The sequence below is a fragment of the Carassius gibelio genome, chromosome B7, assembly GCF_023724105.1.
Source record: "Carassius gibelio isolate Cgi1373 ecotype wild population from Czech Republic chromosome B7, carGib1.2-hapl.c, whole genome shotgun sequence".
Taxonomy (NCBI): domain Eukaryota; kingdom Metazoa; phylum Chordata; class Actinopteri; order Cypriniformes; family Cyprinidae; genus Carassius; species Carassius gibelio.
In genome coordinates, this window is record NC_068402.1 from 19,874,876 (window position 1) to 19,902,022 (window position 27,147).

At 37.9% G+C, this 27,147-nt stretch overlaps 1 protein-coding gene across 2 annotated transcripts in view; it reads left to right on the forward strand.

Annotated features, from left to right (window-relative positions):
- Positions 1–808: 808 nt before the first annotated feature.
- The window catches only part of ptprn2 (protein tyrosine phosphatase receptor type N2), a 202,334-nt gene continuing 175,995 nt past the window's right edge, over positions 809–27,147 (forward strand). For both annotated transcript variants that reach the window (XM_052561647.1, XM_052561648.1), the window contains exon 1: positions 809–1,097. In XM_052561647.1, coding sequence (XP_052417607.1) covers positions 1,019–1,097 — 79 coding nt within the window. In that variant the 5' untranslated portion in view covers positions 809–1,018. The remainder of the gene's footprint in view (positions 1,098–27,147) is intronic.

The following is a 27,147-nucleotide window of genomic DNA, read 5'->3' on the forward strand; positions in this document are numbered from 1 at the left end:
CTACTCTTTATGGTATATGAATGGAGGTTTTTCGACATCCTACATTATAGCATAAATTTGACTTTGTTCACACACGTGGCATGTGACTTCTTATTTTAGTGCGTTGTTTGTCAAGTACATCCTTCCAGTGTCTCGGTAGGGGGCACAACATTTGAGCAAAACAACTACGCTCGAGAGCAACGTTAAAAACCCTTCTCAACCACGTCTGTCTGGGAAAAAAAAGAAGAGAAGACGAGAAGTTCGGTTCATCACTGCAAACGAAGAACACCTGACCGCACAGAAGTCAAAACACACACACACTTAAAAAAAAAAAAATAATATAAATATATATGTAACTTTGGCTGTTGTTCAAACTTTGTTTGAAGTTTAATTTAAAAGAAAATATTATTTATTAAACTTCAATAAACATCGAAAGTACAGTTGGGACTACAATAATAAACAAAACAGAAATACTAAATATGTACAAGATACACATACAGCGAGGGGGGATGTGCTTAACATTACGTACATATGTTAAAGGACTTACAAATGGAGACAGTCTTAATTGCTTTCTTATTATGTAAATAAAAAAATGTCTTTATATAAATGTTTATTTCTTTTTCTAGAACCAAAAATAAAGGATTTGCTCTGCTGGCGTTTATACACTACTGTATTACTACTTACACTTTTTTTTTTGAGAGGATTTTTTTGAAAACAAATAAAACGTTCTAAGCACAAAGAAAAATTGGGGTCAATGTTATTTATAAATCTAGTCAAATCTTTTAGTCTTAAAACACGCACGTGGAGAAAGCGCACGTAGCTAGTGACGTCATCGGCCGAGGCGGGGCGCTGACCGTGGTGCTGAATGCGCCCCGCGCCTCTCAGAGTTAAGTACAGGACACTGGGTACCAGAGCTTCACTCCTCTTACTATCCTCCATTTCAGTCGCCTCTGACCTACTTCCACTCTGATCACATCACCCCTGAAACGCGACAGCCGCTATGCCGAATTAACGAGAGCTGTTTGGGCTCGACGGTAGGATGGCTTGTGTGCGCGCGCTGCTCCTCGCCTTGCTGTCTGTCCACGCGCTCGCCGCTGTATCCGCGGACAGGAGACTAGGTAAGTTAGTTCAACACGACGCCCCAGCAAGTGTGTGATGTTTGTCGCTCTTACCTTTAGAAATAAGCCAACTTGTGTTTGTGTATGTGTGTTTTCCTCGAGTACAATAATGAGGTTAATCACAATAGCAGGTTGGCGCGCAGAGCTTGATGTTTTTTTTATGCAAATTAGCGGGTCATTTATAAATGTATACACAAAGTCCTTCATCCTTAAGTTGTGCGGTTTCACAGCCCATTAGTGATTTGATTCTGGGTCACATGTACCTCGGCCAACATCCTTGTTGCTCCTGGAGCTATTTCCCCATCAACCAATCAGCTTTCAGGGATAGGATACAGAGGGATTATAGACTATCAATTTATCATTTACTTACTGCACTCTCAAAAATAAATGGTTTATGGTAGTACTTTAAGGGCACATAATTCAAATGTACCTGTATGCACCTATTACTGGATGCATGTTTATTTTTTAAGGGTGTATTCACACCTGTCTTGTTTGGTTCAGTTGTTGTTCAAGTTCATTTCCTCCTGTGGTGCAGATCTTTTGGGCAGGTGTAAATACAGCAATCACACTTGGGTGCAGACCAAACAACCATACCGAGACCCAGCTGAAGAGGGGGACTCCAATAAATGGATGAATGGATGCCCTTTGCGAATGTGTGATTTGTTTACAATTTCTGATTAACTTGCAAAAAGGGAATTGTGAAAGCAAACCACAAAAAAAAAAAAAAAAAAAAAAAAAAGTGAACTGCTGGACCTTCCTGGTGTGAATACACCCTAAGTTAATGTCCCAGTGTTGAGCTGCAGGTACAGTTTTTGCACATTTCTGACATTGTGTTTTAGTGGTAGATAGTGATAGCTGGAGCTATGGTAGGATTGTTGTTCCAGGATCATCAAAATCTGCTCATCCTATAACATGTTCTGGTCCTCAACAGGAGAAATGTTTCAAATCTGTGTTTTAGGACAGTTACCTCGGAGTCTTGTTTCCATGAGCATGCAGAGCACATAGGGTTACTAGACAAATGGGGGATAGTTCTAATGCTCCTCAGTGACAGTGGATTACATAATCGCGTTACGGTTCATTAAAGCATCTTGGCAGGCTTCATCTTTCAAAGGAACAGGCCGAGAGCGAGAGCCAGCCTCAGCTGGGAAGGACCCGGCTTGAGTTTAAACACGCTTCATGAACTGGTGCGTTCACACATGGATAGTGAGGGAGCTTTGATCATTGAAGACATGAGTGACTGCAAACTTTATTAAAGACTGAAGCTTTCAAAGACTTGGGCTGGCTTGCCTGTGAAATTTCCCACACATGCCATGTGCATCAAAATCTTGTTCTAGTTCAGAGTTGTTGCGAAGCGGGTAGTGCACATGCTCAGTAGAATGCAGGTTTGAATCTGGCTTGTGTCATGTTAAGATCACATTCCCACTCTCTCCCTCTCACCAACAGTCTTTTTATGGACTTTTTTCACTTGATCATGTGGATATGTTTTAGTTTTTTTGTGAGCATTTTATATATTCTATCAGGACTGATTTATATTTATATTTTCATTTTTTGCAAATAGCCAAATCACACTAGGCTTGATGGTTCTGAAGTTTTTCCTGGAATGCACAATGTGTTACTAAATTATTTGCAAACACTCAGCTGGGTTTGCACAGGATCATCCTTGTTAAGTAAGCTGTGGTTGGAGAACAGTGCATCATGGGAAGGGTGTTTAGAAGCAGGAAATCTCTGTGGTTGGCATATGAGGTTGGCAAAGGCTGGGATGAGCAAGTTCTGTGAAGCCCTGATGAATAGAGCAGCTAAGCATCTCCAAACAGTCTGTTGGAGGCTTATATATCTCTGCATTCAGACTGATTCTGGGTCTCCAAATTTTTTCATCCTTCTTTATTCTCAGTTTTTCGAACATTCTGTATGAAAATATCTGGTAACACCATGAAGCTTGATGAAGTCTGTGTTTCAAATGAATTGTAATAAAATAAACCTAAAATGTAATATTTAAAAAGAACAAGAAGAACTATAATCTTTTAAAACCTAAGTAGATATAACATGGTGTACGTTGTGTTGGTTTTTTGAATCATCATACGCTTAAATGTCATGACATACTGTTATAATTATTTCCGGTGTTATGGACACAGTGTGCAATCCTGGATTTTTTTGGACAGGAATTAGAGATTCCGGAGACAGAAACGGAGTGAGTCAGACTTGTCCTGTGAGAGATGCAAATGGTCAGAGGTTCTGAATTTTTTATTCTTAGGGTTTTGTTATAGTCTAAAGTGATGGTTGAATTCACAATCCGTGTGTGTTTATGTAGACACAGAAGCACATTGTTATTTTTAATAAGTCCCTTTGTGTATTATGTTTACGTCATCTAATGAACATGATATAGGAGATGGTAATTTCCCTGCATCCTTTTCAGCATCTCCATGAACTCCCTGTAAGGAGATGGGTAGCGTGGGAGATGCTGCTCATCTCAAGCAGAGATTCAAACTGAGCTAGTTTAACAGAAAAGATTATTTATGGCTCACTTAGAATCTCTGATGCTTTTTGTACATTTGAGGTGAACAATATCGCCCACTCCTGACACACCTAGCTCAAGATGACAGAAGAGCTGGCGTTTAAAAAAAAAAATGACTGGCAGTATTCTTTTCTACTGTCATGTAAAGGAATATTCCGGTTCAGTAAAAGTTATGCTCTATTGATAGCATTTTTGGTACCTTTTTTTTTTTTTTTTTTTACTTGTCCCTCCTTTTCTTAAAAACAGATCAAATCTGGGTTATTGTAGCTTAAACTGGAAGTGATTTGGGCCAGTTTGTAAACATTCCAGTACTCATCATTTAATTAGTGTAGGCACGAAATGTAAACATGAATATTAACAGAATTTTCACTTTAAAAAAAAATATTTGTAATTTTAACAGTAAGACTAAAAATCTATGAAAAATACCTGTTAATTGGATAACAGTACATTACATTATTTTATACACTGTGTAGTGAAAAATCTATCAGTACATTTCATGATTTATACTGTAAAATACTGTTAAATGTACAGTTTTTGGAAGTAAAAAGGGGGTCATCTTATAATTTACAATAAAAAATGTAAATTAGCATTCTCAGAATTCTCTTCATGATACTTCACAATTTTTTTTATTATAAAAAATGTTTTTTTTTTGTAAGTTTATGTACATTAGAGTTGTATGTTACATTATATGTTGGTAAATTATTGTTTATTATATTACCTTAATGTCACGTGTTTTACAATCATGGTATTTTGTTTTTGTGTGTATAACACTGTGCACATTCTATATATTATCATTTAATGCAGCTTGAACTTATTATGAACTTTGATTCTTCTTTTTGATTTGTCTTTCTCTGTACCACTTGTGTTATTAGGGTTGTTGTCAGTAGCCTATATGTTAAAGGATCAAAACAGAATTTAGTAGCATTGCGGTTGTGCCAGTTTCAACTGTAAAATGTTGGCTAGTTGTTCTGTAAAAAAAGAGAGAGAAAGAGAGAGTGAAAGCATTAAGTTATCAAAGTATATATATATAAAAAAAATACTTAAACATAACTCTTAAAACCTTTAACTAACCATAACAATGAGAGGAACACATTTATACGTAGTTCAAGTAATACGTTTTATCAGACTAATTGTTGTGCTTTTCTAAATGTATAGACTTCACATTTCTATTCTTCTAAAAACTGGGCCCATTTATTTCCTTTGTAAGTGCAATTTTTGCTTTATTATTATTATTATTATTATTATTATTATTTTAAAACACAAGGGACAGAATCATATTTTGTACTGTAAATTGCACTTAAATTATTTGGAATATTGTGCACATTTTATTCCAAGGTTCTCACTATAAACAAACCAATAACTATGATTTTTGCCTCAATAAACTCCTAATTTGCTGCTTATTAATAGATTGTAGGGAAGTCGTTAAGTTTAAGTATTGATTAGAGATGTAGAATATGGTCATGCAGAATATGTGTTTTATTAAACAGCCAATATTAATAACAGGCATTCTAATAAGCAAGTTAATATAGGCCCCTAATACAAATGTGCTACCAGAATATCCCTTTAATGTTTGGATAATATATCCTGACCTCATGGTCAGAGTCAGCTTGAAGCTATATATAGGCTACTGTAAGTCAGAATAACCCCATTTAAACATACATAGATAAATGATCAGAGTTTGAGATGGATATGACACCTGGTCATTTATCTCAGTCAGTTTGTATTAAATAATTCATTATCTATCTCTGTCTCCATATGTCGTCCAAGCCATTCACTGAGTTCTGTTTAAGAGAGAGATTATTTCTATGAGCCCTGTGAGGTTCTGCTTCTCAGTGACTTTAATAAAGCTGCTGTCAGGCAGGTTAGAAGGAAAGAGATGGTATGATCAAATGCAGACAGCCTGGCTGAATTTTGCAGACTGGGTCCCATTCAGGCTTATCTAATGGAGAGGCCCACAGCCTTCAACGCAAAAATGTATTTTAATTGATATTTAAATTATATTTAATTAGTCGATATCAGCAAATAAATAACATCAATCAAATCTCCACTTGAGATAACCATAACAATAAATAATATATAGTAATAGTAGCTGAAACATAATTTTCAACATTCATTCTAAATCAGTGGTTGTCAAAGTGTGGGGCGCGCCTGCCAGTGGGGGGTGCATGAGTATTGCAGGGGGGCATGGGCCATCAGCAGAAAAAGAAAAGAAATAAAACAGTAAGCAGCCAAAGGACGTAACTTAAAATGGGAGATGGATCGGTGTGTGAAAGGGAAGAGAAAAGCCATCGATGAAGTCGCATAGACCCAGGCAGGTGCTGGTCATTCAAAAGCTAAATGAAGAAAATATGACAATGCATATCTTGTGCTGCATCCCAGTTCGCCTACTTATACTATGCCCTAAAAGTACATACTTTTTTTGTGAAGAAAAAGTACATACTTCTGAGTATATAGAAGAACAGTAGGCAAGCTTTGGGACATTCTACTTTGACATAGCTGCTTCTGTAATGGACGCTCTGTTGCTTAGTTACTTTGCATTCTGTCACTGTTTAAACTGCTCTGTCAATCATCTTGTCACAGTTAATATCATCGACATCTCGTTTAATTTGATTTCCTACCGTACTGGAGAGAAATGAAGATGAAAGTTGATCTGCTAGTCGTGGGCCTATCATGCCAAGAACTCTGCTCATGTGTTTGCATAATGATGCATTTAAAAGTTAAAGACTAAACCTATAATTATACAAGTTCACAGTGTTGCTGCAGATGAAATAATAATTAATAATAATAATAATAATAATTCATATTTTTCATCAGGTTAGACATTGATTATTTATCCCTCAAAAATTCCGTTCTGTACCTGTTTGTAGGTTGCGTATATCTACCATGTTTGTAGTTTTTTAACACATTTTCTGCATGTTTGTTGTTCTAATTGAATCCTCGTCCATCACGCAATGTGTTGTGGGCAATATTAGCCGTTAGAATGTGCATCGGTGTGCACTTCGAATTCTGGTAAGAGTTTGAGAACCACTGTTCTAAATAATGAGCAGCATGGTGCTCATTTTCTAGTTAAATGCATATCAATAATATTTAGAATCAAATGATTATAAATCAAACTATTTACTGAATAGGAAACCAGGTGTAAATGTGCAAAATTTGAAGGCAAGTATTACTGATACTTAAAGGGATAATTCACATAAGATCAAAAATGCTGTCATTGTTTTCTCACCCTCATGTCCTACCAAAAAAAAAAAAAAATGCTCTGGGTGCCTGAGAGAGGAGGGGCACTCTGGGCCGCCGGACTACGCCCCTTACCTGGACCCTTCCTTCCTGAACACTACCTGTCCTTCACAAACCCCGTAGCATGACAGTTTGTTTTTGAACAGTTACCCCTTTTATACGGGCACTCGAATATATCAGTTAAAATTGTGTTCCAAATAAGAAGGAAACTCATACAAGTTGGAAACCAGTTGAGTGTGAGTAAATGAGCAATCTCATTAGGTATGTCTATTTTTGTTGGCTGTTTCTCAATGAAACTGTCATGAGAGAATCATGAAGTTCGGGCCTGTCACTGCTAATCGTCTCAGTGTGAAATCTGATAGTTTCTGAAGCGCTGCCTGAGCTGAATGTGTCTGTCATCCCTGTCCTGTTTTTGCTAGATGAGCTTTTGTATCTGAGTGTGGTCTTGTCAGCTGTCTTTGTTGGAGTGTGAGAAGGAGAGAAAGTCCTGCTTTCTGCTTATGTGTGCAGACAAGCTGTTGTCTGTGAGCATATCCCAGCATCCTTTTAGCACCATGCAGTGTCTGGCATTCTGGCACACACAGGTAACACAGACTGCAATTATAACACACTTAGTACTATGTGTGTGTGTGTGTGTGTGTGTCTGCTTCTCTCATATATCATCTGTGAAATAATTATCCATTTTAATGATTCTGTAAATAATCAGTGACTTATTAAATATTGTCAAATTACTCAAATCTCATCTATCATGTGATGGCATCATCCCACATGCTGCTATTTCAAGTATGTGATCTGTGTAACCAGACCCTTTCAACTGCCATATAGTATTTACTTTATACACATCTTAGCTGGGGTAGATGGCATATTTATCTTTTTTGTGAATGACAATGATGCAAGTTTTGTGTTTGTGTAAGGTAAACAGGAACTGATTAGACATACATACTAACTAGACATTTTGTTTCACATAACAACTGAAAGCAAAAATTACAACTATTTAAACATACTGTACTTTTTACAGCTTCATTTTCATTTGCAAAAACTAAATATGCCAAACAAGTACTATTAAATATGCCAAAATAAGTCCAAACAATATTGGTTAATTATAGACTAGTTATGTTAGAGCCATATTTAATTTCTGACAGGAATGAAAACCAGGCTGTGGGGGATAGAAGTCAAAAGTTTTGGCAGTGACCATAGGTTCTCTAGGGGATTGAGTTCCGGGAGTTGCCTGGCCACGGATCCAAAATGTCAATGTAATGATCTTCGAGCCACTTCTTTATCACTTTTGCTTTGTGACCTGGTGCTCCATCATGCTGGAAAATGCTTGGATCATCACAAAATTGCTAATGGATCGCTGGAAGAACTCACTCTTGCAGGACTTTTTGATATCATTGATACCATTCTTTATTCATGGCAGTGTTTTTAGGCAGAATTATGAGAGAGCCTACTCACATGGATGGTCTCAGGATGCTTCACTTTTGGCATCTCACAGGACTCTCCGAGCAAAAAATAAATTAGGACCAGTCTTCTGCTGTCCAATACTTGTACTTTTTCTTGAAGAGAAGTGGCTTCTTTGCTGCCCTTCTTGACACCAGGCTGTTGTCCAAAAGCCTTGGCCTCACTGTGCGTGCAGATGATCTCACACCAACCTGCTGCACTCAGTGCACTGCTGGAGATATGATTCTGTAGCTATCTCCTCAGGAGGAGATGGCCCTGGTGCTTGCTGGACACTCTGGGACGTCCTGAAGACTTCTTCACTGGAGTCAAGCTTCTCTCCCTGAAGTTTCTTGAATGAATTTAATGGTTCTTTCAGGTTCAATATTCTTTGTAGCAATATCCTTCCATGTGTGGCCATTTTGATGCAATACAATGATGGCTGCATGTCTCTTTGGAGGTAACCATTGCTAAAAAGAACACAATGATTGGAAGTGCTTCTTCCCTCCTTTTATAACAACCAGTCTGCTGTTACAATCTATTTAGTATGATAGTGATTTCATCTGACTAGTACTCATTCACACTTTCACATGTACTGCTGCCATGATTGGTCAATTCATGCTAGCTGGTCATTTTGTGTCAGATTAAAAATACAGTGAATTTTTTTTTTTTTTTTTTTTTTTTTTTTTTTTGTGAAAAGCCAACAAAGCTTTTAGCAATTATTTAAAATGCATCTGATCACTCTACACAATAATCTAGAAACAATGCAAATGCACACCACAACAGCTTAATCAGCTAACTTTGCAAAAAACTAAATTTATGTCACAGCCAAAACTTTTGGCCTAGTGCATTCATTAGATTGTACTGTTATGTAACATACAGTTTGTTCAGCTGATTAAACATCTTTCCAGAAAAAAAAAAAGACTTTCAGTACACAAACTGTAAAGATTACAAATCTGTCTTTCACAGCCTTTTTTTCATCTATGGTAAACCTGCCTAAGGTTTATTAATTTGAATGTTGGGGATTCCCCCAATTGTCTACTGTGGTCAAAAATGTGTCCACACAACCTCTTATCAAGATAAGTAGCCCAGAGCAGATTTTCACATTTGAAAGAGCATTAAGAAAAGGTCAAGTCGTAATTGATGGCAATGGCCAGTTTTTACATTTAGGAAACACATCCATATGTTCAGTTTATTAATGGAGAAACTCCCTGTGGACAGCAGGTGAACAGACTGTGATGTATTTTCAGTCTTCATGTATTCCTAGAGATCCATCATGCTTGCTTAAAACTGTGCAATGATGTGAATAAGTATTATGTTAATTTTTGAATTATTTCCCTTATGACCTAGATGTGGATGTGTTTTTCACAATCCTTCACTAGCAGATCTTGTATTCCCTAATGAACTACATACAACTGCAGGCAGTACGGCAGATGCCGTTTCACACATTAGGCTTTGAGAAATATTGTATTCAGTCTAGAAGTTTCCTGAGCATTCAGATTGCAGTTCAACTCAACATACATATATTTGTAGAATGAAAGTAATAAAAACACAAGCGCAAAACGGTGGCTCATGCATCACAGCCCAGTGCCCAGGTTTACAACAATTTCTCAAACTTAACCATGGCTATGCATTTTATTTCATTTCTCATCCAGGCCAGCTTGCAACTTTTGTATTTTTAATATGTGCCTCCAGACCGCAATTTCTACCAAGGTGCAACCCCCCCCCCCCCGTCCACCCAACCTGGATCGTGATTATTACAGAGGGTGACTGCGATTGTGCCTTAACAACAGCATTTAGCCCCTGTCCCTCCTCCGGTCTGTGCACACTAGTGCATACACAAATACATTTTACATAGGGAGAATCTTGAGTACTATTTTAGGTTCAGTACAAGTCAAAGGGGTCATATGATGCGATTTCAATTTTTCCTTTCTCTTTTGAGTGTGCATAAAGAAGATCTGTAAAGTTGCAAAGACTAAAGTCTAAAATCCAGAGATATTCTTTATCAAACTTAAGACTCTGCCACTATCCCTAAAATGGTACATTCAAACTCGGACCCCACATCTCACTATGTAGAAATATTTGCATAATGCCACTCAAATGTTCACGCAAAGAAAGAAGGTAATAATTCCTTACATTTATATAGCGCTTTTCTAGACACTCAAAGTGCATACATAGTCAGGGGGTATCTCCTCATCCACCACCAGTGTGCAGCATTCACCTGAATGATGCGACGGCAGCCATATTGCGCCAGAACGCCCACCACACACCAGCTTACTGGTGGAGAGAAGACAGAGTGATGAAGCCAATCAGCGGATATGGGGATTGGTGAGGCTTCAGTAACCAAAGTTAGTGTTGAAGCAGCCATATCAGGGAAATGCTGTGAATCTTATCTAGGCGAAAGAAAAAGCACTTTATTTGGCCTTCTAAAAGTAGATGCATTTAGAAATCTTTAAAGGGGGGGTGAAATGCTCGTTTTCACTCAATATCCTGTTAATCTTGAGTACCTATAGAGTAGTACTGCATCCTTCATAAATCCAAAAAGTCTTTAGTTTTATTATATTCATAAGATAAAGATAGTCTGTACCGATTTTTGCCGGAAAAACACGACCGACTGGAGGCGTGACGTGTGGGCGGAGCTAAAGAATCACGAGCGCGAATAGGCTTTTGCGTTGAATGCGTTTGGAAGCTGTGCCATTACCGTGAGGAAAAACAACCAAAACAAACCATGGCTTACAGTCAGATTCAGCCGTTTATTTATGATCCAGAATCAGATCCAGAGGCTGAAACTGAACGAAAGCAGCAGCAGCAACGACTCGCTCCGAGCGGGGCTCGAACCCGGGTCTCGGCATGGGAGGGGACGCACTAACAAGGAGGCAGAGATATTTGAAGCAGTTTTACTCACCGCCTGCGGTTCCAACACACGATCGTGACCCTTTTTCCTTGGGATTGCATCATCCTTAAGAAATAAACGATACGCAAATCTGTCGTCAAACTGGGCCTTGTGAACAAGCATCTTCGAAATGCAGGGAACAAACACAAACACTTGCACAACTCCGTTGATGCTCTGTAAAAATAAACTCCATCCACTGGTCCCTTAATGCTGTTTCTTTTGTAATCTGTGCAGGGTTGTCTTGCCCTGGCAACCAAAAACATACTTCTTTTGTGACTTTTCGCGACGCTCTCGCTCTGATCAGTGAATCGCTCTGATCAGTGAAATGTCTGTGCTGCTCAGCCTTGCTATACGGGAGCGCGCGCTCTTCCGGCAGAAGTGCGTCAGGACCCATATAAGGAAATTCCGCTCCATCTAACATCACACAGAGCCATACTCGAAAAAAACTTTCCGAAACTTGTGACAAACCGGAAGGAGTATTTTGGGAACAAAAATACTCCTTCAAATGTACAACTTAATTTTTGAAACTTTGTCCATGTTTAGCATGGGAATCCAACTTTTTAACAGTGTAAAAAACTCAGTATGCATGAAATAGCATTTCACCCCCCCTTTAATAGTACTTACTACAGAACAGCAATGCATTTTATGGACGACCGTTTCGTGAACCAAGGAGAGGAGGTCATTCTGACTTGCTTGCAGTGTTCAGCTAATGACATTGCACTAGGTCAGTTGGCCAATCAGAGCAGACTGTGCTTGTCGGAAGGAGGGACTTTGTAGAAAACTATGTATTTGAGAGAGGCGGGGCATAGATGACGTACAATAATGTACAGTATTTAAAAAAAAAATATATATATTTTTTTAACATGAAAGCATGTCAACATATTATGATACACCAAATTTACAAAATACTGATCTTTAAAAAAAGCATCATATGAACCCCTCTAAGCTCAGTCGACAGCACTTTTGCCATAACATTGATAAACAAAACAAACAATTAAAAAAATCTATTGACTTAACTTGTATTGAACCCATCAGAGACCCACTAGCAAGATATTGCAATTGATTAAATCCTTTCCCATTTCTCTCACATACACATACACATACACGTACACAACAAACCAATCCTGAAACACTCTCACTTCTATCTGACAGTTTTGGTATGTGGGCAGAGGAGTGGTCTCACATGTCCTTAATGATCAGCAGTCATGTCTGAGCATGTGAATTGACTTTGCTAATTAAAATAGTAGTTTCATCTCTCCCTTGGGTTTTGACAGTCTGTCATGTGAGTGCTTATGTCCATGGGCATTTTGTCTCCGAAGAGAAATAGCTCTGGTTTACTCCAAAATAAAAGGAAAATCTCTCTCACCCTGCCTTCTATTAACTACATCCCCCCCCCCTCTCTTCTTCGTTTATACATCTAAATCATTCAGCAGGACAGAGGGAAAGGTCACACTGTCTGTTCCTGATTCCCATAGTACCACCATGTCTCTCACATCTTTAATTCATACTGATAGGTTGATGCCTGGAGCCCCCTAGTGGGTAATTGCTTTCAGCAGGATGAGAATTCAGCTTAAATTTTAGTTTTTCGTTCAGAGGTAGAAAAAGGAATAAACAGCTTGAATATTCAATTTATACATGTGGGTGGGAATTAAATGCCTCGTTCTGCTGATTGGTCATCTGAAGATCAAACCATGCAGTCATCAGTTCTTCCGCAGTATCACACAGCAAAATAACAGTCCTCCACTGCTGTAGTTGTACGGATTCTTAACCTATTTATTGCAACTACATTTCTTCTTGTTTCATCAAACAAACAGTCTTCTGTGTAGATATAAATTCTATTCTTTGCATCAGCTGGGTAAGGCAGAGTATGATATGACAGCTGTCATAGCTTACCCTGCTCACCCAGTAAGTATGTTTGTTTAATTAAGAAATTAATTAACTTGTTTCAAAATAAAAATTTTAAACACCAAGACAAAAAGGAAAGAATATTAAATTTGCTTGGGCATATATCCCTATGATGTTCACAAAAGATCTGTCATTTTGACTGACAACCGGAGAACAGCAAATATTCAATAGCCTACTGTTAGAGTTTTAGGATGTAGTCTTGTGTTTTATTAAAATTGATTATAACTGATATCTCAAAAGGATATGCACTTGTGCGCGGCATGAGCTGCTATGCACTCGCACACATGACTGTATGCAAGATTTTCATAAAATATAATAACTTGCCATTTCAGTTTGTTTCTCACCAAACCCCATTATACCTTCAGATTCAGAATGCTTGGAACATACGCCGCGAGATGCATAGGATTATTTTATGCCAGATATGCATCCGCTTAAAAAATAATCATAATAAAACGCATTTTCGGTCGCCATTCTCTGCCTTTAAATTGGCAAGTGCAAGCAGGACATTTTTGTGTTATTAAGTAATTAAATAATTAAGGTGAGTAGTCACTCTTGTTCACAGAGTTCTAATAAATTACGATGGGTTGAATAAACTCAATAATTAGCAGACAGACGCAACTACAGTCAAGTGCAGACCAGTATCGAAGTGCACAGGAAATAAGCGGCAGTCATATTTAAAGCAGTTTAAATATGCAGTTTATATTCATATTGAGTACTAACTAATGTTCACCTGGATTTATTTCCGCATCGAGGGGAAATAACTTATTTATAGTCGTATAGTAAAACGTATATTTTTATTTGTGTAACGTTATGTTCAAAATGACTACAGAATGTCATGCCTTTGAAAAATAAAGAGAACAACAGAATGTGCTGCTTTAGTTCATCTCAGGCTCCTTGACCATCTTTCTGGCGCATTCCACAAACATGAACCACAGCGAATACTTGTCTTTCAAAAGGCTTCATTTAGATCAGGGGTGCCCGACCCTGTTCCTGGAGATCTACCTTCCTGCAGAGTTCAGTTACAACCCTAATCAAACACATCTGTCTGTCATTATTAAGTGCTCCTTCAGACTCTAATATGTTGGCTCAGTTGTCTTTGATCAGGGTTGGAGCTGAACTCTGCAGAAAGGTAGATCTCTAGGAACAGGGTTGGGCACTCCTGATTTCGATTATTTGACGTTAAATGCATCATATAAATCACTTTGGAATAAATCACAGTAGGCCTAATGATAAAAAAAATGATAAAAAAGCGACTTCACAGTCTGGAAACTTTAGGCTATAGCAAATAATTTCGGGGATCCCCTATCACTTTAAGAACCACTGGTCTACACAGAAGAAAGCCCTGTCTAGACTCTGCCCCGGTATGAGTTGAGTATTTATTAGTATGTTTGCTAAGAAAACTTTAGTTGCAATAAAATGGGTTTTTGAGGCGTACATCTGCAGCATTGGAGGACTGTTATTCTGCTGCGTGATACTGCGGAAGAACTGATGAATGCGCGGAACGAGGTGTTCTTCCTGGTGAATAAAGTGTCATAAATAAGTGTCCTGTCATCATAAAACTCCCCTTTTACTCAGTGTATGTGAAGTGGAAAACGACTACGTCCCACCAGTCCTCGTTTAAGACTCTCATCAACAGACGACTAGTTCTGAGTGCGGGAAGAGGCACTTTTACTACTTTTTTTTTTTTTTTTTTGCTAATGTAAAGTTAAGCAGTACAACTGTTCATGTGCTGGCCGTTGCCCAATTAGGACCCGAAGTATATAAATATAATGTGTGCTTTTTAAAACAGCAGCTGTATATTCATGCAGTGTGCGCATGTCAAAAGAGTAGATCCGATCAGAAGCTTGTGACATGTAAATGCACACATCAACCCGATCACTTTATTTACCGTTTACGTAAACACTACGTTCAGATTCATCAATCAGAATGAATTCATTCCGATGGAAGCAAAAAGTGTCCATGTTAATGAACCTAGTGATGGATTCTGGTTCAGGGTGGCAGTGCTTTCTCTCCTACACTGCTCTTACACATGCAGTCAACATCTTAAAAAACAAAACAAAAATCAAATTTGGGCAGTTTTCTGAGGAATAAAATTGTATCCTTAAGTCTTTCCGAGAACTCCTGTCACTGGTTCCTTCAGTAACCTATAATAACCCATAAAGGCTTAGAGGCATAATATTCATCTGGAGTAGGATATTTTTAGAACTTTCATGTTTCTTAACCCCCCGATGATGTTGAGTACTTAATTATTGTCCACCATCACCATTAGTATTTTCAAGTCAAAATAGCTGGATAGGTTACCCTTGCTAGGCCTCTGACAATGCTGACATAACAGCAGTTTCATTGGATAAAACAGTGTTCATCAACTTTATTAGATTCTGTCTTCTTTTAACACTTAGAGGGAGAGCCAAATTGAACATAATGTATGTGGGTGTGAGAAGAATACCTATATGTCAAGTGTTTTCACAACAGTTAGATTGTCTTAATCATTCCTTTAAAATGGCTTGATATATTATAAATCAAGCAAAAAGCTTTCATTTGTTAAAGTATTTTCATTCAAATATTTATGACTTATTTACTAGGCAATCCAGTGTTATTTTGAACAGCTTGGTGGCTTATAGCAAACCATTTGATGAGAAAAGTCTTTAAGAAACAATAAACATTATATTATTAAATAAAACAATTGTTATGATCAACATAGATGTACTATCATGCTCATCATCATGCTCATCTTTTCTCTGTTATTATTTTCCCCTTTCCGAGAAAACAAGCATGGCTGGTTTATTAAAAGTGTTATTGAAACATTTTTTTAACCTTCACCTTGAATGAGGTGGCTTTTTAATGAGACTCAGTGAGCACAAAACTCTCCTGTTCAAGATGCGCTATTAATTTACACTGGGGTCATGTACCCTGTCTGTGTGGCAGAGTATGCAGCTGAAAACAACACTGCTTCTTTTCCATTCCACTCTCATTTCCTCCTTCTCTCTCTTTATTGCCCCTTTCATTCGCTTTTCCTCTCTTTTCTTGATTTGCCTCTTTGCTTCACTTGCCAAAAGCTCATTTAGCAAGGTACACCAAGGGACAGTTTGAATCTGAAAACAAGCCAACATGAGTTTGAAGGAATAGAGAGTTGTGTCCTTGACATATATAACGATTGATGGTAATTGGAGGAGAAGAGATGGTGCCTCTTAATCAAATGTCTCCTATGCTTGTACACACCTAAACTGTAGTTAATTCTTCCAGTGAAATAAAGTGCACTACAGCTTGTCACTAGGGTTGTCTTCATACCTACATACCACTAAAGAGTGCCTTTTGTATTTAAGAGTTGTAATAGAATTTTATTCACAATAAAACATGGTGATGAAATGGTTCTGTGTTTTCATAGCAGCATAAACAGTCAATATAGCATCAAAACTGTTTCATATATTATGTATTTCAGCAATGTTAACTCATTATTTATTCAAGTGACCCCTGCTGATAGGACTGCATAAATTAATCAAATTTCTAATCTCAATTACAATTATGGCCAGTCAAGCACACCAACACCATGATCATTTAACCAACTTTTGGTGCTTTTGGCAGGTGCCAGATCCTGCTTGAAAATGAAATCAGCTGGTCAGCAGAAGGAAGCATAAAGTGCTCCAACATTTCTTGGTAAATGGGTGCAGTGACTTTGGTTTTCAAAAAACCCAATGGACCAACACCAGCAGATGACATTGCACCCCAAATCATCACAGATTGTGGAAACTTAACACTGGACTCTCATCTGAAAAGAGGACTTTGGACCACTGGGCAACAGTCCATTCCTTCTTCTCCTTAGCCCAGGTAAGACACCTCTGATGTTGTCTGTGGTTTAGGAGTGGCTTAACAAGAGGAATACGACAACTGTATCCAAATTACTTGACACCTCTGTGAGGCCTTGACTCCAGCCTCAGTCCATTTCTTGTGAAGTTCACTCAAATTCTTGAATCCATTTTGCATGACAATCCTCATAATTCTGCGGTTCTCTCGGTCGGTTGTGCATCTTTTTTTTCTCCACACTTTTTCCTTCCACTCAACTTTCTGTTAACATGCTTGGATACAGCACTCTGTGAACTGCCAGCTTCTTTGGCAATGAATGTTTGTTGCTTACCCTCCTTGTGAAGGGTATCAATGATTGTCTTCTGGACAACTGTCAGATCAGCAGTCTTCCACATGATTGTGTAGCCTAGTGAACCAAACTGAGAGACCATTTTGAAGGCTCAGGAAACCTTTGCAGGTGTTTTGAATTTATTAGTTGATTGGCATGTCACCATATTCTAATTTGTTGAGATAGTAATAAAAATATCATCAAAGTAGTCCATGTGACATCAGAGGGTCAGTTAGAATTTGCTGAAGCATCAAAAATACATTTTGGTCCTAAAATTGGAAAAACTACGAATTTATTCAGCATTGTCTTCTCTTCCGGGTCTTTTTCACGACATTCTAATTTATTGAGAAGCACCTGTACTGTCATTGTCAGGAACTTTTTTTAGTGGAGCATTTAATGAATTAAAAAAAGTAACATATAAATTCATAAACAAAACAAATGTTTTGCATCGTGCCTAACAATACCCTTCAGCCATGACTTATTCACAGCCAAGCATGGCCTCTGACACCTTGTTCCTTACATAAAGTAATTATTTGCACTCTTTTACTATTAACCATTTAGGTGTAACTAAGGTGTCTTTTTGAGGGTACTGCCCCAATAAAAAAAAAAAAAAATTTGTTTGTTTTAAATAAACTGACCTTCATGTGCCTTTTTTATTTTTTCTCATATCTTTCTCTACTAATATTGAAGAAAAGGAACCATATACCTGCTTCAGAATTCATTTAAATTAAGAATAAATTAAGATAAACAATACCCATGACCATTTCAATGGAATAAAGGGAATGAAAACACATTTCTTACAGCCATAAGAAAGCACTGGAGGCTTATAAGAACACTGTAATTTGCATTATTCAATTCAAGTTTATTTGTATAGTGCTTTTTACAATACAAATCATTGGAGAGCAACTTTACAGAAAATTTAATATTTCGTAGTAGTTTATCAGTGGTGACTGTTAGTTTATGTGCATATGACAGGAATTTTCAGAAAAATGAACACAAGAAATAGTCAGCCAGACGATCAACTTTATTAACAGCAATTATTATGTGATTGCATAGTAAGTAGCAATATTTGTTAGTTCTGTATGTTGTTTCAGGGTTAGCATCATCTGAGGTCCTCTGAGGGGTGGGCATAATCTCTTCTCAGGTGTTCTGGATCCAGACTGGAGCTTGTGTACATCCAAGTACATCCGGGATGTAAATAACTTTATAAAAATAGCATTATAAAAAATCTCTCTCCAATGCAATTACTGTAGAGTTATTTTAGAAGTGTGAGTGTTATAAACATTACAGTAACATTTAATCCTGATCCAGAGTCCCTCTCTGAATGGGTTTGTAGAAATGAGTGTCTGAATCGGGGCAGTTGTTGTCTCCGTGGCTTGGGGAATACTGAAGATGGGGTGCTAGAGGTCAGGAAAATTCATCGGCCGATTTTAAAATACATCCTCAGGATGAAGTGACCCTGAAAGATGACAGGTCTGTTTATGTGCTTTTTGATGGATTAAACATCTAGGCACTTTCCTGAACTATATGAGAATTTTTAGCACATTTATAGTGATATAACATTTCTGAAAATTGTTTATTCATTTTATTGGTTATCTACCTCAGTAGCTCCTTAGATCTGACCCTAATACAAGGCATAGCACTGAATAAAGAAACTTTTATGTCACAAACTAAAACCCAAAGAGTTACTTTGAAATGCTTTTTGTTAAAAAATAAATCGACTTAATTCCAAAGGATCCATAAACCACTGCTTGTCTGAAGTTGAGAATGACTTTATGCTTAACACTAAAAGAATGGGTAATTTTATATATATATATTAATCAAATATGTTTAGGATAAAGTCTCATTCTTTTAGCTATCACACAAATATGTCCATTAGGTTTGTACATAAGTATTTGCAATAACTTCATGCAGTAAGTAATATAATGTTTTTTATTTATTTATTCGCAATAAAATGGTATTAGGAACATAGTCACAACACTTTCATAAATATAGCAGCCTATACAATGTTTTATATTTATAATATAGCTTTTTGATAACCATTATTAAGGCTGTTGGTTGTTGAATGTCATAATTATATCTATATAAATATTCTGAGAATAACAAAATGAGTAATTATATAGCAGTCAGTTCGTTTACATCCTTATTCAAGTGGTCTACAGTAATACCAGGACAAAAATGATTAAACAAGTCCAATCATAAGTGAATAGAATCCTCTATCCTCCATGGATCATAGAGAATTAATAATTCAGAATCCAGGTCACTTGGCACTGTTTATTTTTAACCTCACCAAAATCCATTTTCACACCACATGCAGTTAAGGTGGTAGAATTACTAGACTTTTTAGCCAGGTGTCATTCATATAAACTGTCATTTAACATAAAATATGTTGGATATACATAAAATACAGTAATATACAAACCTGATACCAAAAAAGTTGGGACACTGTACAAATTGTGAACAAAAATAGAATGCAGTGATGTGCAGTGAACTTTCTATATTTTATTAAGAATGCAACATAGATGACATATCAAATGTTTAAACTGAGAACATGTATAATTTTAAGGGAAAAATAAGTTGATTTTAAATTTCATGGCATCAACACATCTTAAAAAAGTTGGGACAAGGCCATGTTTACTACTGTGTGGCATATCCTCTTCTTTTTATAACAGTCTACAAACGTCTGGGGACTGAGGAGACAGTTTGCTCAAGTTTAAGAATAGGAATGTTGTTCCAATCTTGTCTAATGCAGGCTTCTAGTTGCTCAACTGTCTAAGGTCTTTGTCACATCTTCCGCTTTATGATGCACCAAATATTTTCTATGGGTAAAAGATCAAGACTGCAGGCTGGCCATTTCAGTACCCGGATCCCTATTCTACACAGCCATGATGTTGTAATTGATGCAGTATGTGGTCTGGCATTGTCATGTTGGAAAATGCAAGGTCTTCCCTGAAAGAGACGACATCTGGATGGGAGCATATGTTGTTCTAGAACTTGGATATACCTTTCAGCATTGATGGTGCCTTTCCAGATGTGTAAGCTGCCCATGCCACACGCACTAATGCAACCCAAAACCATCAGAGATGCAGTCTTCTTAACTGAGCACTGATAACAGTTTTCCACTTTGCCACAGTCCATTTTAAATGAGCCTTGGCCCAGAGAAAATGCCTGCGCTTCTGGATCATGTTTAGATATGGATTCTTTTTTGACCTATTGAGTTTTAGCTGGCAACGGCGAATGGCACGGTGGATTGTGTTCACCGACAATGTTTTCTGGAAGTATTCCTGAGCCCATGTTGTGATTTCCTCACTAGGGCCTTAAGATCACTGTCATCCAGTATGGTTTTCCGGCCTTGAACCTTACGCACAGAGATTGTTCCAGATTCTCTGAATCTTTGAATGATATTATGTACTGTAGATGATGATAACTTCAAACTCTTTGCAATTTTTCTGTGAGAAACTCTTTTCTGATATTGCGTCATTATTTTTCACCGCAGCATTGGGGGAATTGTTGATCCTCTGCCCGTCTTGACTTCTGAGAGACACTGCCACTCTGAGAGGCTCTTTTTAAACCCAATCATGTTGCCAATTGACCTAATAAGTTGCAAATTGGTCCTCCAGCTGTTCCTTATATGTACATTTAACTTTTCCGACCTCTTATTGCTACCTGTCCCAACTTTTTTGGAATGTGTAGCTCTAATGAAATACAAAATGAGCCAATATTTGGCATGACATTTCAAAATGTCTCACTCTCAACATTTGATATGTTATCTATATTATATTGTGAATAAAATATAAGTTTATGAAATGTGTAAAATTTGTGTCCCAACTTTTTTGGAATTGGGTTTGTAAGTGAGTATAAATTTCCCAGCCTGAAAAAAAAACAATGCACTCCATCATCGCTAAGTACACAGGTCTGCAGTTTTGCTGTAATCACTATAGAATGGGGTTTCGCATTCACTGCTGTTGTTGTGCATCCTCACAGACAAACCTCTGGGGAAATGAGGCACTGTGTGAGTGCTGGGAGGGTTAAAATGGATTCCTCATAAAGATGTCAGCCTGTAGGCTTCAGTCAAGGCATCTTGCTGTGGGAGAGGTGAAGAGTCAGAAGTGTTCAGCACCTGGTGTGTTTCCTGTGGCTCAGAGTAAGAAGGAAATTTTCATCAGACACAAGCACAAAATGTAATCTGTGATATAGTGTTGCTCTGCGAGCTGCAAAGTTGTTAATCGATGGCATATGCCTTTGTTGAAGCCAAAGTTTGCATTATTTAAAAATATTTTGTAAATATTTTTTTAACAAAGGAATTCCTGGTGAAAACAACCATTACCATCATTCTGCTATTGCATACTTATTTTGATTGACCATACTTGTTATTCCCCTAAGGAAATATATACTTACTGATATAAAAATTATAATTAAACTTTGCTTGGAATACTACTTGTGCACAAAGCTCATTTCTTAATATTAGGTCTAAAATGTGTTTTAATATCAATATTGATGAGTATTTTATCATCTCTGAATAATCTTTAAAAGCAAGATATTTAAAATGTACTTGCAGTAGTTGGACTTCAGCACTACTTCCACACAATCAAAGTGGGCCCGGAATGCATTTTTACCAAGGGGGACCAATATATCGACCAGTAAAGATTACCTAGGGGTTCAATATTAATATTGCAAAAATATTATTCTGGGCCTATTGATTTGTAATGGTCTGGATAATTAACATTTTTTAAGCTTTAATTATGTTTTAATAATATGATCATTTTGTCTGGGTTAATATATTAATAATATTCACAAAAACAATTATCTCATATATTGTTTTCTCATTATACAGTGTTGCTAACAATGATCTTAAAACAAGTATTTTATTTAGACTGAACCATGGTAATCCATCGCTGAAGTATTTCTCTTTAGTGTGCTGTGCCACTGGAGCCTCTTGTCTATCCTACAGTGAAAAAGTAGACTTCAGCTATTACTCTTTAATTATGTTTCCTTTTAATCAACCTCAGGAGTCAACAAGCACAGGCTGGCCAGGGTGCACAGAATCTCTTCGGAGATAACAAATTGTTTTGTCGACCTGATTTAGGAGCTAGCGGCAGGCAGAATGCGTTTTATCCAGACAGACGTCAAAGTGAGAAACGGGGGTAATTAATATGGAATGCTGATGAGAATTTTGACAAGCTCTAATAAAAGAGGCAGAGTGGTTTGATAAGACTTGAGTGCGCAGGAGTAATTACAGAGCTTTAAACAGTGTGTAGAGCAGAGTTTAGTGTGGGACTGTCTTCATGTTTAATAGAGACAGAATCTTCAGTTGACCCTCCTTCTGCCATTGACAGGCCATTTATTACAGCTGGCTTTCTGAATCAGCATGCCAATATCAGCACTCCGCTGCATGGCTAATGTCTTTTAGCAAGATTTTCTGAGTAGATATGAGGTCTTTTGCAGACTTATATTTTGTTGACTCTAGTTTGTTGATTCTTTTTGGATCTTTATGGATTATGACAGTGATGACAGCTGTAAGGGCATATAGACAGGGACAGAGAAAGACAGAGACAATAAAGCAAATGTGTGGGTTATAAAGTGATCTCAGAGGCTTGAAAAAGGAGAAAAAATGAAACATTTTTCTACTGTGAACGACGTAATGTATGTGGTAATGAAAAAGGAAAAGGCAAAATGAGAGCTCTGATTCTCGCTCTCTCTCTCTTCCTTTCAGGGACATTTGTCTTTCCCTTGTGCTTCATCAAAGGACAGCTGCTTAAGAGTCCCTTGGCCGTGTGCACACACACACACACACGCACACACACACACACACACACACACACACACACTGTCACATGTACAAAGCTCTGTAATCTTTCCTCTTGTCACCTAAGAGCTCTCTTTCAGTCTCGTCTCCATGGAAACGGCAAACTGTTTTGTGTCACAGTTTGGGTTCTGGTTGGTTCAGCCTCAGCAGATGTGTGTTTTCACATCTAATCCTGCCTCATCTCTCTAGAGTTGATGTCCACATTAATTACATGAACTTTTGTTATTTCCTTTATGCATCCACTAGAGATTGACCGATGTATAGGTTTTGCAGATTAATCAGCACCGATAGCTGATTGCTGGAACTATCGGTTATCGGCAAAAATCCATGCCGATAGTTTTCCGGGTTGAGTCCATTGCTGGATGGGCCAGGAAGGGTCTTATATAGTTGAAGAATGGCCTCTAGTGGTTGAAATCGCTGACAGCACATGCTATTTGTTTAGACACATGATACAGCATGCTGAACAGTGCAAGAAACTTCAGACGTAGATTTAAACGCAGCTGACAGAAAATCCTGCCTCACCATTCACATAGTTTTCCATTAAAATACATTGTATTTGTCCTGAATCATTGTTAATGTACACATTGAATTGTGTATTGTGCATTTTCAAAAAAAATTGTCTTCCTCTAGCTCTAATCTAGTCTATATGCTTCTTTATATGCTCTATATGTTTTTTTAAACACCGAACTTCACACTCATCTATGCCGCATTGTTCATTCTTGAATTAAACTTGTGTCCATTTGGTGATTAACTAAACTGTTTTAGACTGCTGCTTGAGCTGAATACAACACCTACGGGGTGTGTGTGATACCGGTGAGTTCTTCTAGACTCAGCGCTGCATTTTTATTTTCACTAGATAATCATCAAGTGTTCAAGAATAGAAGCAGTTCAAGTGTGAGAGTCTTTGTGTATATATTTAAAGATGCATCTTTAAGTATGACTGTGTAAATAAGAGTCCATTTGTAACATTAAGATTAATGAAAGTATTGTTCCTTTATAGACTGTGTTAATTTCAACATTTATTATAACATGCGTTAAAGACAAGGGCCACACATGGGCCATAAACCAGCCCAAATCTCAGCAAGTTAATCACCTTTAACTGGCCCTCAACTGGGCCAAAACAGTTTTTATTTTTGTTCCCAATTCTCAGCCTTAAGTAAACCAGAGTCCCAAATCTGAGCCACACCTGAGCCTTATATAGCCCAGACCCAACCCAGACAGCAAGCAGTTTCTGCCCAGAATTGGCCCACATCTGGCCCACATGGATTTCACACTAGCCAGATGTGAGCCGGTTCTGGGACAACACTGTTGCTGCCTGGGAATACAGAATCTTAATATGTCTTATTATTGCATTGTGTACACACAAATGTATGAAATGTACACACAAACTATGCCAATAAAGTACATTAAACTGAATAGAAAATCAGACTTAAAACCCACAAATCATGTATTTGTGCAATAAGAAAAAACGTATTGCATTGATTTTTCAATTTATTTTTAGAAAGAACTAATCTACAAATAAAGAGTGAGTGTATTAAGTATACAGTCTATAAGAGAAACGTAACAGATAGACACATGTAACTTAATCATAAGAATTTATTGTAGATGTGTCAAAGAGCAGTACCACAATAATCCAAATGACAATGCATTGCAGTTGCAGAATATAATAGTAGTGCGAGGAGCAGGGCATAATTTAAGTTGTTAAAGGCTGGAAATACTATCCCGATCCACTCAGTCAAGTGGCGTGTTTCTTATTCAAAACACACATCACCGGAAACACATCATGTCGCAATCTATGATAAAACCGCGAGAGCCAATGAGCGTTTGATGTCGTTGCTGTAAAACCTGTTATAAAACTTCTTAACGGCAAATTTTTTAATAGTTACTATAGCTACAGAGGAAGGAGATGCATATCGCCGATGAATGGTTTGAATTTGAATCTGTTCCTCACACCAAGCAACACATGGATACAGAGGATTTAAAGGTCCTGTTTTTCGCGCTTTTTTGAAGTTTTGATTGTGTTTACAGTGTGCAATATAACATGTGTTCATGTTTTGCGTGTAAAAAAACAGTATATTTCACACAATTCACCTATCTGTATACCGCTGTTTCACTGTCATAAAAACGGCTGATGACTTCCTTGTTCTATAAAGTCCCTCCTTCAGAAATACTTAACAAGTTCTGATTGGGTCAGCGGTTCCTGTGTTGTGATTCGACAGCAGCTTAGAGCAAGCTGCCCACCTGGAAACGCGTGATTGGACTAGTTTTGAGAAGCAAGTGGGCAGGAGCATGTGCTGGAGATGTACTCATAATCACAGGAGCGTTTTTACTGACGAGATGCGCATGAAATCGCATTCGTTTTTTTGCACAGCCCTAACATCTAGTTAACAAAGCTAAAAACCATTGCCCTTTGTGTAATAAGTTACAGAAACTGTTAAACGCACCAACTTAAATAATAAAATACACTTGCCAGTTGTGGTCCATAAACAACGCCTTCTCCAGACAAAGAGGGAACTGCTCCATCTTTCAAGAATAATCTTTGTGCGAATCCGACATTAAACTGATTGAGGAAGTTGTCCTCAGCAAGCTGTCCTCAGCAAAATGTGCTGCACATAGTTTTACATGTGGATTATAATTTTCGGGAACCGAGTTAAACATAAATTGTAACCATTAATCTCCAAGAACAGCGTCCCTGGGAAGGCCAAACAAAGATGATTGGACTCCGAGATGAATTCATGTGGGCGGAGGTTAGTCAAAAAACTGTTTTATTGATGTCATTACTGCAGGAACTAGAGGGATGTAGTCTAAACGGATCGGTTTTTGTAGCCGAATTCTATTAAATAAAATATCTCGCTTGGCATTGAACTTTGAGCTTTAGAATTTTACAGATATTATTTATACTCTAACAACAACATTACACACTAACTAAAGTTTAAAACATGGGATCACGAAGAAGGGGACCTTTAAATAAAAAATAAGTTACTTTCATGATCATTTTATTTAAAGGGGGGGTGAAATGCTCGTTTTCACTCAATATCATGTTAATCTTGAGTACCTATAGAGTAGTACTGCATCCTTCATAACTCCAAAAAGTATTTAGTTTTATTATATTCATAAGAGAAAGATAGTCTGTACCGATTTTTCCCGGAAAAACACGAGCGCCTGGAGGCGTGACGTGTGGGCGGAGCTAAAGAATCACGAGCGCCAGTTGCGTTGAGAGCGTTTGGAAGCTGTGACAGCTGTGAAGGCTGAAACTGAACGAGAGCAGCAGCAGCAAGGACTCGCTCCGAGCGGGGCTCGAACCCGGGTCTCGAACCCGGGTCTCCGATGGGAGGCGGACCCACTAACAAGGAGGCAGAGATATTTTAAGCAGTTTTACTCACCGCTTGTGGTTCCAACACACAATCGTGGCCCTTTTTCGTTGGGATTGCATCATCCTTAAGAAATAAACGATACGCAAATCCGTCGTCAAACTGGGCTTTGTTTGTAAAACAAGCATTTTAGAAATGCAGGGAACAAACAAAAACACTTGCACAACTCCGTTGATGCTCTATAAAAATAAACTCCGTCCACTGGTCCCTTAATGCTGTTTTTTCTTTGGTAATCTGTGCAGGGTTGTCTTGCCCTGGCAACCAAAAACACACTCCTTTTGTGACATTTCGCGACGCTCTCGCTCTGATCAGTGATTGTCTGTACACAGTCTCTCTGCTCTGCTATACGGGAGCGCGCGCTCTTCCGGCAAACGTGCCCTCAGGACCCATATAAGGAAATTCCGCTCCATCTAAACTCAGTATGCATGAAATAGCATTTCACCCCCCCTTTAATGCTTGTTTAAAAAAAAAAAAGTGAAAAAAGTGAAGTGACATTCAGCCAAGTATGGTGACCCATACTCAGAATTTGTGCTCTGCATTTAACCCATCCGAAATGCACACACACAGAGCAGTGAACACACACACACACACTGTGAGCACACACCCGGAGCAGTGGGCAGCCATTTATGCTGCGGCGCCCGGGGAGCAGTTGGGGGTTCGATGCCTTGCTCAAGGGCACCTAAGTCGTGGTATTGAAGGTGGAGAGAGAACTGTACATGCACTCCCCCCACCCACAATTCCGTCCGGCCTGAGACTAGAACCC